The sequence below is a fragment of the Salmo trutta genome, chromosome 4, assembly GCF_901001165.1.
Source record: "Salmo trutta chromosome 4, fSalTru1.1, whole genome shotgun sequence".
In the NCBI taxonomy this organism is placed as follows: Eukaryota; Metazoa; Chordata; class Actinopteri; order Salmoniformes; family Salmonidae; genus Salmo; species Salmo trutta.
In genome coordinates, this window is record NC_042960.1 from 53034632 (window position 1) to 53048463 (window position 13832).

The 13832-nt window shown below is 49.1% G+C and overlaps 1 protein-coding gene across 5 annotated transcripts in view; it reads right to left on the minus strand.

The window, feature by feature from the left end:
* Positions 1-13832, minus strand: part of LOC115192598 (transducin-like enhancer protein 1) — a 49268-nt gene that overhangs the window by 33017 nt on the left and 2419 nt on the right. For all 5 annotated transcript variants that reach the window (XM_029751280.1, XM_029751279.1, XM_029751278.1 and 2 more), the window contains one exon: positions 4012-4157. In XM_029751280.1, the coding sequence (XP_029607140.1) occupies positions 4012-4157 (146 nt within the window). The remainder of the gene's footprint in view (positions 1-4011; positions 4158-13832) is intronic.

The window sequence follows — 13832 nt, forward strand, 5'->3', positions numbered from 1 at the left end:
AGATAAGATGATCATCGGAATGCGCTACGAATCTGCAGCCTGCCAGCACTCAGACAGCTCTGTCAGCAGTGCACCATTACCCCAAGCACACACACAAACACGCACCGCACACGTGCCACCAGACCTACACTAAACACGCACGATCACACAGAGGCATGTTTGTGCACCGCAGTGCCCACACGCTCGATCACATGCACACACGCACTATACCTCAATCAAAACAAACGTGGTCTCATTAAAATACCATAGCGTATTGCAGAGTACATTGCATGGTTCCAATGTGTGTCAGAGCTGTAGCGGCAGGTGGCTATGCTAAACCTCTGCTGCTGCTGCCTCTCCTACCCACACACCTGCCTGGGGTTCATTAGGCCACACAATGGAACGTTTAAATGAGCAATTCTTATTGGATGAGTCCAGATCATCATCTTCACCTTGTTCCCAATGAGCGAGTCAAGGATTGGACACAAAACGCCCCACTGACAGCTAGAGGGAAATGAATATACAGATGCATGCTTGTAGCAGTCTTACGAATAGCGTACGGCGGGGAGTAGGACAGGCCGGCCGGCGGGGAGTAGGACAGGCCGGCGGGCGGGGAGTAGGACAGGCCGGCCGGCGGGGAGTAGGACAGGCCGGCCGGCGGGGAGTAGGACAGGCCGGCCGGCGGGGAGTAGGACAGGCCGGCCGGCGGGGAGTAGGACAGGCCGGCGGGCTGGGAGTAGGACAGGCCGGCCGGCGGGGAGTAGGACAGGCCGGCCGGTGGATGGTTGTTCGTGTTGTCGTGTTCAGGGTACATTAAGGCCATTTACCCCCTCCAGGTGTGTAGATGTTCATTTTACATCTAATTCTTTATTAATGAGCTTTTCCTCTGCAGTAACACAGCACATTTCACCTCCATCTCATCCCCCCCCATCTCGTCCTCTCTCTTAAACCCCCGCCCCCAGCGCTCCACTCAGTGTAGCCTTTCAAGGGTGGGGGCAGTGCTCTTTGTACTAACTAGCATGTGTGAGTTTACAGTAAAGACAGTGTGTGCACACATGAGACTAGTTTACTGTACAGACTGTCCTTTCATGAATACATGCTCAGACCCACCCTGCTCACTTAAGCACCAACCAGTAACCACCAAACACATGCTCAGTCACACACAATCCCACAAAGACAGGCTGTGCCACACACACAACCAACCCTGAACCACAAACCTTGAGACAGACATAAACCCAATGTTCCATCCGCTCACACAGTTGTTTTGAGCAAAGTCCTGGTATCAAAAGTGTGATCCTGTCAGAGCAGAAGAGAGAAGTGGGTACTCTGTTCTCTGAGAGGCAGCATGGTAACAGTATGAGAGCCTCTCCTCCACTCTAGACCTCCATACACAACAACACACTATGTTAGGTGTGTGCCGGCACTGACCTTCGTATGGAAACAGTGTTTCTATGTCACACATTCCCCAGTCAAGACAGATCCGTGTGTGTGTGTGCGTGCGCATGTGTGTGTGTGGGGGGGTTGTGTGTAGAGAGAATTACTGTAATGAGAGCCCCATGTAAGCAGCTCCCTCCAGTCTGCTGATTAGAGGTTGTTTAAAGAGCAGCTGCAGAACACACACACAAAACTAACTTGGCAGGCACAAACAAGTTCATTTCATGCAGTAGCAAGTGACCCACACATCTAGCTAGGTTTAATGAATGTCTTCCTCTTCTATGGGGTCCGGATACTGTATCTTGTATCACACACAGAGACATACACACACACACACACACGCACACCAGGAATCCTAATCCCTTTACCTTGGTCTCTTTCCTGCCTCCTAATCCACTTCAGCAACAACGATCAGGCTCCAGCCATGATCAATAAGGCCAAAATACTAACCTAAACCCTGCTATTTCTAACCCAGGTCTGAGTGTGAGGCTGCATTCAGCTTGTCGGTCTCTGTCCACTGTGGCGTGTGTGCGTGGTGTGTGCCATGCGTTTTAACCTCGAGTAAGTCTGATTAGTCTGTCAGTAATAGGGGAGTGTGTGCTCATGACATCCTCTGTGGCGAGAGACCTGCAGCTTTCCTGTCTGTCTGCGGAGGGATGCTAAGCAGGTCACCCCTAATCCAATAGACTGGTGTCTGTCCTAAACATGCTTTGCATAACACTGTGTGTGTGGCTCGCTGCCGTAGAATGCTTATGTCGAATCTAGAATCTGCCACAGAATGCAATTTATAGTTGGGGGATAATGAATTCAGTGTTAATCCAGCAAGCTTGATTCTTGCCAATTCATATTTAGTTTATATTAAATGCAAACTTTTGCCCTTACCTACATGTACATTTTACCTCTGTGTCTACTACCTCGTACCCCTGCACATTGACTCGATACCGGTACTCTTTGTATATAGTTTTGTTACTGTCATTTTATTATGTTACCATCTTTTTTTGTAATTTTTTCTTACTTTTTGGCTCTGTATTGTTGGGAAAGGGCTTGTGAGTAAGCAGTGACTTGTGAGTCCCCCAGTGACTTTTGGGATCTCTGTTCTAATTGGGGTTCCAAAGCCTTCTATTTTAAGTTAATTGCCATCATGAATGTCTTTTAGCCAGGTTGCGATGACATAGTAGACAACTCTCTCTGTATTCAATTGAGGTGTCTGAAATTGGCAGCAAGGTCATCATGATGCTTTGACAGGGAACATACATTAGCTAGGAGGATAGTTTGGAGAGGTGGGTGGCTTTTTCTGGCTCTGACGTGCTGCCTTAAACCGCCCTTTTTGACTCGTTTGTGTTATGGTTTCTGTCCTTTTCATATAATCCGGTATGTCTGGAAAACACTCCCTCTCCCCATTCAAAGTGTTCCTTAGCAGGATTAGCCCGTCCTTCTTGTAGCAGAGCACATCTCCGTTCCCCAGGGAGCTCCAGCATCCAGGTGATCCCAACACTACGCATTTGATACGGAAGAAGCATGTTGCGATTGCCAGAAGGTTGAGTTCAATGTTTCTGAACATATTGATCACATCTGTAGACTTTATAATCCACAAAGGGGTGGGGGAATTATCCACATTATGGTATCACATAGAACAAGAAAATGTGCAGGCAACCCACACATTTTTTTATTTTCATTTTTTTAAATTGCTGGCTTGTTTGAGAGAAACGAGTCACCGACATGCAGCGCCACTGGAAGATATATCTGGAATCAGCCAGGCCTGTTTGAACGCTGGCCCCCTGTTTGTATAGGGAGCCTTTCATCCGGTTCCTGGGAGCTGGGTGGAGGGAGAGGGGGCCATACAATAGAAGTTAGCTGGAGGAGAGGGTGGATGAGCTGATTCTGGCTGGTCGAATCAAAGCGGGGGACTGTGTGAAGGTGTGCCAAGAGAACAGAGAGAGGCAGAGCAGGCTGAGGCTGGGACGACACTGACAGCTAGAGTTCCACAGTCAAAGCCAGTCAGGCCAGCTCTGTCTACATTCTTACACATCAACCACACAGATAGAGACATACAGGAAGACACACACATACATGTTGGAATATTGTTATGGAGTCTCAATCTTCTGAAACTCTTTACCCCAACAACAGAGCGCCAATCCACCCCCAATGCCCAGCAGCCCACAGAAGGAAAACTCTCAAAGCCTTGAAACGCATAAAAAACGACTCATATACAGTTAACGACATCCAGAAGATGCATGTTCCAGTCCAGCTACAAACTAAAAGGATGAAGAAGGCCTGTGAGCCTCCATCCATTGTTGTGGTTTTCCCCGTTTCCTTTCTGTGGCCCATTTCACCACTGTACTCTCTCACTTCTCTCATTCCTCTTCCTCCCCCTCAGTACAAGCTGAGGTTGGGTCATGTGGGCGTTCTAGAACAGATCTAGTATATAACCAACCCACTCCTGCTTCTGGTCATGGTAGCCTAATAAGATGTTAAGCAGATCTCCAAACCCTCGTGGCCCCTGTGAGCTACATAAGCTGTAAACTAGCACAAACAAACACATACAGAAAAAAAGAAAAGGCTGCCGTGTTGAGTTGGGTACTTGGGGAGGTTATATACCTGTGGTACTGGGTCTGGAGGAACTGGAACTCCTCCTTGATGCGGTCCAGGGTCTCTGGGTAGGTGAGCTTCAGGGCCTGGGGGGCTCCCGAGGCTGCAGCTGCCGCCGCAGACGCTGAAGACCCCGGGGGTGGCTGGAGAGGTGCCTACGCAGAAAGACAATAAGCACTGTGAGCATATCTTGTCAAAAGTGTGAACATCTTTCAGACTCTATAAACAGGTAACTGCCAAAATAAAGGATACGCCAACATAAAGTTTCTTAATAGGGCGTTGGGCCGCCACGAGCCAGAACAGCTTCAATGTGACTTGGCATAGATTCTACAAGTGTCTGGAACTCTATTGGAGGGATGCGACACCATTCTTCCACAACAAATTCCATAATTTGGTGTTTTATTGATGGTGGAAAATGCGGTCTCATGCGCCGCTTCAGAATCTCCCACAACTGTTCAACTGGGCTGAGATCTGGTGACTGACGGCCATGGCATATGGTTTACATCGTTTTCATGCTCATCAAACCATTCAGTGACCACTCGTACCCTGTGGTTGGGGGCATTGTTATGGCAGACAAAATAATGACCAAATGAACAGCATTTTTATGCATGACCCTAAGCATGATGGGATGTTAATTGATTAATCAACTCAGCAACCACACCTGTGTGGAAGCACCAGCTTTCAATATACTTTGTATGCTTCATTTACTCAAATGTTTCCATTAATTTGTCAGTTACCTGTACATAACCACTATTTTTTGAGGTGATTTGGTAATAACGTTATACCTGTACACGTTTTATCACTGCATGTTTACATTGCAAGTCAGGTTAATATCCTTCACGTATGAATCTAATACCAGATGTTTGCCAAACACTAGTCATCTCTGTGTGTGGGTCCTATGAGAGATGTGATTGTATGCATGGGAAGCAGTTGTGAGTTGGAGAGCCATGATGGGTTTCCTGAAGCTGAAGGACAAAGCTGAAAGACTCGGAGGGGTGTGCGTGTGTGTGAGCACATAGAGGGGAGGGAGGATGAGACTGTCGGGAAACCAGGAGAGGCCAGGGGAGACAGGAACCATTGTGATGGGACAAAAAAGTGTCAGGGCCAGATGTGTGAGGGGAACCAGGAGGGAGGGGAGAACAAGGGGCTCTTGACCAAATTAAGACACTTGTTTAATATTAAGTCTGGGTTGAAAGGAAGGAAGGAGAGAGGGAGAATGGGCGGGACCCCATCAGGAGTAGCATCCCCAGCAGCCTGGCCCTCCTCTCTCTGGAGTAGCATCCCCAGCAGCCTGGCCCTCCTCTCTCTGGAGTAGCATCCCCAGCAGCCTGGCCCTCCTCTCTCTGGAGTAGCATCCCCAGCAGCCTGGCCCTCCCCTCTCTGGAGTAGCATCCTCGGTAGCCTGGCCCTCCCCTCTCTGGAGTAGCATCCCCAGCAGCCTGGCCCTCCTCTCTCTGGAGTAGCATCCCCAGCAGCCTGGCCCTCCCCTCTCTGGAGTAGCATCCCCAGCAGCCTGGCCCTCCCCTCTCTGGAGTAGCAACCCCAGCAGCCTGGCCCTCCTCTCTCTGGAGTAGCATCCCCAGCAGCCTGGCCCTCCCCTCTCTGGAGTAGCATCCCCAGCAGCCTGGCCCTCCCCTCTCTGGAGTAGCAACCCCAGCAGCCTGGCCCTCCCCTCTCTGGAGTAGCATCCTCGGTAGCCTGGCCCTCCCCTCTCTGGAGTAGCATCCCCAGCAGCCTGGCCCTCCTCTCTCTGGAGTAGCATCCCCAGCAGCCTGGCCCTCCCCTCTCTGGAGTAGCATCCTCGGTAGCCTGGCCCTCCCCTCTCTGGAGTAGCATCCCCGGCAGCCTGGCCCTCCCCTCTCTGGAGTAGCATCCCCGGCAGCCTGGCCCTCCCCTCTCTGGAGTAGCATCCCCGGCAGCCTGGCCCTCCCCTCTCTGGAGTAGCATCCCCAGCAGCCTGGCCCTCCTCTCTCTGGAGTAGCATCCTCGGTAGCCTGGCCCTCCCCTCTCTGGAGTAGCATCCCCGGCAGCCTGGCCCTCCCCTCTCTGGAGTAGCATCCCCAGCAGCCTGGCCCTCCTCTCTCTGGAGTAGCATCCTCGGTAGCCTGGCCCTCCCCTCTCTGGAGTAGCATCCCCAGCAGCCTGGCCCTCCTCTCTCTGGAGTAGCATCCTCGGTAGCCTGGCCCTCCCCTCTCTGGAGTAGCATCCCCGGCAGCCTGGCCCTCCCCTCTCTGGAGTAGCATCCCCAGCAGCCTGGCCCTCCTCTCTCTGGAGTAGCATCCTCGGTAGCCTGGCCCTCCCCTCTCTGGAGTAGCATCCCCGGCAGCCTGGCCCTCCTCTCTCTGGAGTAGCATCCCCGGCAGCCTGGCCCTCCCCTCTCTGGAGTAGCATCCTCGGTAGCCTGGCCCTCCCCTCTCTGGAGTAGCATCCTCGGTAGCCTGGCCTTCTTCGCTGGTCCCTCTCTGCGGGACTTCCAGCAATTATTTAGCAGGGCCTCAGAGGTAATGCTGCAGGACAGCCAGACAATGGGCCGGACCTTGGGCTAGCGACTGTCTGTCTGTCTGGGTCTCTGTCAATGGAGGCCCACCCCTCCGCCCTGGTGCTAAAGCTACATTGAAGAATATACGACAGGCCGTTCACACCACTGCTCTCTTTAATGAGAACAGAGGTGGTGTGTGTGTGTGTGTGTCTAGAGGAAATATTTGAGTGGGTATAGCTCTAATCATGTGCCCTATGCAGAGGAATGTTCTTGGTTAATAAAGTGACAATCGTCACATTAAGTAGATGGCTTGTTCGTTCCGCTGGATTCCCTGGTGGAGGGGGAAACTGGAGAAGGGAGAGGTCGAGAGAGGACATATGGAACTCAGTGCTCGGTCCTGCATGTGACTGCACTGTGGATCTGCACAGCACCGCTAAAAGCAGGTGTGTGTTAGTATGACATAGGCAGACGAGAAATATCCACCGTCGTAGTAAGGATGAAGCCAGAGCTGGAATGTGAAGCTAACTGAAGCCGGCAAGGTTTAGAAACCCGAGTAGATCTAGCTTAAATCGTAGTACACCCCTCAGGTCCACTGAGGTTCAAGAGAGGGGCTGCTCATTGTTCCAGCCTCTAACGAGCTCCTCTCCCCTGCCTGCTTGCCTGGCTGCCTGCGCTCCAACTCAATCTGCTGGCCAGATCCTCCCCCTGAGCACAGGCAGGGGCACAGACTCCCCCCCTCTCTCTCACACACCAATTACTCTTCACAGGCCAGAGAAAGGCGCCTCAGGAACAAGAGCGCCAAGGCCATTTTGTAGAAGGAGAGGGAGGTAAGGAGGGGGAGGGGGAATACTTCTGCCCTTCTCTCTCCACCTTCCACTCCCTTTTTTCTTGTTTTTCCACCTCAGTGTGTGTGCGCTCCGGAGAACAGGTGCAGAGAGCCTTTTTGAGACAGAAATGGGGAGTGTGGGATCGAGGCTGACCCAGTAGTTGAGTTCGGTGATGGGGGAGATTTATGAAGACAGAGGAAACTGCTGCCTGGGCTTCTGCTAACATCAGCCATTCTGTCTCTGATGCCCAGGTGCTGTTATGATTCAGGCCAACGTCAGAATAGGTGCCTGCAGGCACACAGCAGACCCCTGTGGCCCCTCACGGAAACAACAATATGAAAGAGTGGAGTGCTGCAGAGCAGACCCTCCATTAGCTGTCAGTCAGATGACTCTCTGATCCCTCTACCTCACTGGTCAGCTGCTCTGGTTTAGTGTGTGATGTCAGAGGTCACACTGCTGACCTGATCACCATTGGATTACCCAATCACCCACCCAGGCATCCAGCCAGCCAGATAGGACTCAAATGTACTCTCAAGTACAATACAATCCCTCTGATTACTCCAACTAATCCTGTTTGTCCCTATAGGAAGTCAGGGAATGTGCCAAGCTCCAAAGAGCCATGTTCCACCGTGCCATGAAGAGCCAGAGGCTAGAGAGCACCATCAGGGTAAAGGAACCATAGGCAGTCAGGCTGCTATCTGATCAGCCACCTTCCTCCCTGAGTCCCCTGGTAATCTGCCCTGGTCCAGCTCAGCAAGGAATACATTGTAGTGATTAAATCAGGCCCCAGCTGGGAGCAGTAGTGGTGGAAAGGAGAGGAGGTGAAGAGGCATCCCGGGACAGTAATGTCTCTAATCAGGCCTAAGTTGTCTTTAATGGGCCTTTAAATAGGCTGGAGGAAGGCCTACAGGGACACCCCAGCCAGGGAAGACTGCCGCTGGGTGCTGGGCTGGAGCTAGGCTGGCTGGGCTGGAGCTGGGCTGGAGCTAGGCTGGCTGGGCTGGAGCTAGGCTGGCTGGGCTGGAGCTAGGCTGGAGCTAGGCTAGCTGGGCTGGAGCTAGGCTGGAGCTAGGCTGGCTGGGCTGGAGCTAGGCTGGCTGGGCTGGAGCTAGGCTGGCTGGGCTGGAGCTAGGCTGGCTGGGCTGGAGCTAGGCTGGCTGGGCTGGAGCTAGGCTGGCTGGGCTGGAGCTAGGCTGGAGCTAGGCTGGCTGGGCAGCACACACAGCCTGCTGCTTCATATAGAGAGTCTGGCTGCTATTAAAGTCCTACATGTTAACACACACAGACAGACATGCACAGACACACACCCTCTAAGGAACAGCGGGTGTGGCATTCCCTGCATGCAATCAATGTTGTTTTCCTTTTACTCCTTCTAATTAAACCAAATAGCACTAAACCACTATGACCTCACATCCCTTGATTCTCCCCAAAACACACACGACGCAACACGCCCCCACACACACACACAAAAGGTGAAGCCCCTTGAGGACTTTAGTTCTTTATGTTACCTGCACTTCTATGCCAAGCAGTCTTTCTCCCAGTCTCCAATAGCATAAGAACTGGAAACCAATCTAGCAAACGAACCATCCTGCTAATTACACTGTGCTTTCCCACAGAGCCCATCGTTCGAGTAAACAGCCACTATGCTCCCTCACTGCTGGGGCACTGCCTGCCTGTCTGCCCGCCCGTCTCTGGGGACACAGTAGTGGGAAGGAGGGCATGGCAGACCTAACCCCGGCCTCCAGCTGGAGAACCATAGAAGAGTAACAGCCCCCTGCCCCCCTCCACTCTCACCCAAGCATTCCCCTACTGATTAAAACACAACAACTGTGAAACATGGCAATATATTGTCCTTGCAGAAAGCGTTTGAAGTTCAAGCCTCATATCAAATTATTCAAATATGATAGTCAACAAACCAGTTATTTGCATTTTAAAGCACCTCTGTGGGTGGATGACACGCACGCACGCGCACACAAATACACGCACACAATTGATCACAAGCACCAGGATCTCTCTGCTGTGATGTGGGAGTGAATGAGTGAGAGAAATGCCCCAGTTCTCTTACTAAGGGGAGGGCTGCTAGGCACCGCTTTCATTTGCGCTACACCTGTCTTTTTTCCCCCCTCGTTCCTGAAAGCTTGTTATTCAAATGTCCCCGCTGTCAGTGTATATAGGCGGTGCAGAACTGTTTGGTTGTCAGCTGTGTTAATTGCTGTAAGTACCTTCCTTTATTAGGTAACCCACCCACAGCCGGTTTGTTCTTTCCATGGCTCAGACTTAAGAGCCACACCTCCAGAGCTGGTGTAAACCTGGCCCAAAAACCTCTCCTCTGGCAGGCGGGTGGCCATCTAATCGAACACTGGAAATAAAGAGCTAAGCAAGCTGGGTTACAGGAAGTGCCTCACACGCGCTGGGTCTGTGGGGGCAACGGGGTGAGGCCTCCCTCCCGCTTGTCCTTCTGCCTCCATCCTCTTCTCAGCCCTTCCCTCCTAGCCCATCACTCCCCGGCGCTTCCCTCCTAGCCCCATCACTCCCCGGCGCTTCCCTCCTAGCCCCATCACTCCCCGGCGCTTCCCTCCTAGCCCCATCACTCCCCGGCGCTTCCCTCCTAGCCCCATCACTCCCCGGCGCTTCCCTCCTAGCCCCATCACTCCCCGGCGCTTCCCTCCTAGCCCCATCACTCCCCGGCGCTTCCCTCTTAGCCCATCACTCCCCAGTGCTGCTGAAGTGGACCTGTCCAGAATCAGCCCAGTGGGAGTCCTGGATCAATCAGGGCCTGATGGAAGAGCAGGAGGATCTGCTGACTGGGCCAACGGAGCTCCAGGAGCCTGCTGGCATTACTGGACCTCAGAGGAACAGGGGGGTGGGGGTGGAATGGATACATGTACAAACAGAACTCTTAATCATTAGGTGTGATTGTAGATCTACACTCTACAGCCATACCTGTGTAGTGTGGTGCATTTCCATAAGCAGAGTTTGGTTAGGTGAGCTGACTCTCTGGTGGATGTCTGACTGCCGACATTGTCGTGCGATTCTACATATAGAATCGGTTTGCAATTTACGTCCAGCACTCTGCTCAGAGGTGCTAACTACTCTTGGCCGGCAAACGCTAACGGTAAATGGAACTGGATGCTAAGCATTGAGAACAGCAGTGCTGACACATCTACTACTAGTCCGCATTATGCTGATTTCCAAGAACTGTAAGGTGGAGCTGGTCTCCTTGGTCAGGCTATACTAAGCAGTCTGCCTGCCACAGCAAAATGTTATCAAATCAATGTCTCACTGCTATGTAACAAAAATGAGGAAAGATGTTTTTCACACATCTGCATGTCAGGTGTTTACCTAAACATTAATTGAATTTGATTCATGGCATGGTCATAAGAACAACTCTAGCAAGAGCACATTTATGGCTATATATTCTGTTACATATACAGTGAGTACAAAACATTGGGAACATCTGCTCTTTCCATGACAGACTGACCAGGTAAATGTATACGCACTCTACCATGCTTTCCACATTGAAGGAAACTTGACAAACAACATTCCATAAAGGATTATATATACACACTGAACAAAAATATTAAAACGCAACATGTAAATTGTTGGTCCCATGTTTCATGACATGAAATAAAAGATCCCAGAAATGTTCCATATGCACATAAAGCTTATTTCGCTCAGATTTTGTGCACAAATTTGTTTACATCCCTGTTAGTGAACATTTCTCATTTGCCAAGATAATTAATCCACCTGACAGGTGTGGCATATCAAGAAGCTGATTAAACATCATGATCATTACACAGGTGCACCTTGTGCTGGGGACATTAAAAGGCCAGTCTAAAATGTGGTTTTGACACATAACACAATGCCACAGATGTCTCAAGTTGAGGGAGTGTGTTATTGGCATGCTGACTACAGGAATGTCCACCAGAGCTGTTGCCAGAGAATGTAATGTTAATTTCTCTACCATAAACTGCCTCCAACGTCGTTTTAGAGAATTTGGCAGTACGTCCACCAGCCTCAAAACCGCAGAACACATGTAACCACACCAGCCCAGGAACTCCACACTCAGCTTCTTCATCTGCGGGATCATCGGAGATCAGAAACCCGGACAGCTGATGAAAGTGAGGAGTATTTGTCTGTAATAAAGCACTTTTGTTGGGAAAAACTCATTTTGTTTGGCTGGGACTGGCTCCCCAGTGGGTGGGCTCCCAGGCCGACCCATGGCTGCACCCCTGCCCAGTTGTGAAATCCATAGATTAGGGTCTAATTAATTTATTTCAATTGACTGATTCCCTTATATGTACTGTAACTCAGAAAAATCGTTGAAATTGTTGCTTTAATATTTTTGTTCAGTATAGTTTTATAAATTCTTCCCTGGGTCTTTCAAACATGCTTTAATGAAAGCCAATGACTTTGGAGAGCCAGGCTTTCACAGTGTTTCAAGTCTGTTATGGTTAAAATGAAACAGAATCCGTGCTTTCTTTCCCGACCCAGCGCCCCTCTCCCTCCAGGATGCATAACCATACATTTGAGCTGTGGTTGGTAGCTAGCTCCCCAGGGGATGTAGTGTAGAGTTGGTGGATGAGATGGATTGGGTTAAGAGCTGTAACCACAGGGCCACATTCTGTTCTGTTCTCCCTTTAGTCCTACAGCTGGCTGGGCTGAGGGCGCATTAAGTTTGTTTAGAGCCCTCTCACTCTTCTGTCAGGGTACTATGGGCATGGTATGGAGAGAACAGAGAGAATCTGAAGAGGTAGAATTTCCTCTCAAGAAGAGGCATAAATAAATACATTCAAAATTACTAGTAGAATCCATTTGAACCCAATTCAACTACTTTCAAATATGTACAAGGTTTTATTGATTAAAAACAGTGTAATGTCTGGTGCTAGCCATCAGACAGTACCCTTTGAATTATTCCACATTTTGTTGTATTATCGCCTGAACTCAAAATTGATTAAATATATGTTCTCTCACCCATCTATACACAATACCCCATAATGACAAAGTGAAAACGTGCTTTTAGAAATAAGCAAATGTAATGAGAATTAAATACAGAAATGTAATTTACATAAGTATTCACACCCGAGTCAATACTTTGTAGAAGCACCTGGCAGCGATTACAGCTGTGAGTCTTTTGGGGTAAATCTCTAAGAGCTTTGCACACCTGGACTGTACAATATTTGCCCATTGTTCTTTTCAAAATTCTTCAAGTGCTGTTAAGTTGATTGTTGATCACTGCTAGACAGCCATTTTCAAGCCAATTTAAATCAAATCTGAACTAGGCCACTCAGGAACATTCAACATTGTCTTGATAAGCAACTCCAGTGTAGATTTGGTATTGTGTTTTAAGTTATTGTCCTGCTGAAAAGGTGACTTCGTCTCCAAGTGTCTGTTGGAAATCAGACAACCAGGTTTTTCTTTGGGATTTTCCCTGTGCTTATAGCTGTATTCCGTTTATTTTTATGCTAAAAAACAACTCCCTAGTCCTTGCCAATGACAAGCATACCCATAACATGATGCAGCCACCACCATGCATGAAAATATGAAGAGTGGTACTCAATGATGTGTTGGATTTGCCCCAAACATAATTCTTTGTATTCAGGACAAAAAGTGAATTTCTTTGCCACATTTTTTGCAATATTACTTAAGTGCCTTGTTGCAAACAGGATGCATGTTTTTGAATATTTTTATTCTGTACATGCTTCCTTATTTTCACTCTGTAATTTAGGTTAGTATTGTGGATTACTACAATGTTGTTGATGCATCCTCAGTTCTTATATCACAACCATTAAACTCTGTTTTAAAGTCACCATTGGCCTCATGGTGAAATCCCTGAGCAGTTTCCTTCCTCTCTGGCAATTGAGTTAGGAAGGATGCCTGTAACTTTGTAATGACTGGGTGTATTGATACTGTACACCATCCAAAGTGTAATTAATAACTTCATCATGCTCAAAAGAATATGCAGCATGTACTTTATTTTTACACATCTACCAATCGGTGCCCTTCTTTGCGAGGCATTGGAAAACCTCCCTGGTCTTTGTCGTTGAATCTGTGCTAGAAATTCAGTACTCGGTTGAGGGACTTTACAGCTAATTGTATGTGTGGGGTACAGAGATGGGGTAGTCATTCAGAAATCATGTTAACCACCATCATTGAACACAGAATGAGTCCATTCAACTTATTGGTTAAGCACATTGCTCCTGAACTTATTTAGGCTTTCCATAACAAAGGAGTTAAATACTTATTGACTCAAGATATTTCATCTTTTAATTTCATAGTAATTTCTAAAATTCTCTACAAACAAAATTCCACTTTGACATTACATTTACGTCATTTAGCAGACGCTCTTATCCAGAGCGACTTACAAATTGGTGCATTCACCTTATGATATCCAGTGGAACAACCACTTTACAATAGTACATCTATATCTTTTTTGGGGGGGAGGGTGGGGGGGGTTAGAAGGATTACTTAATCCTATCCCAGGTATTCCTTAAAGAGGTGGGGTTTCAGGGGTATTGTGTGTA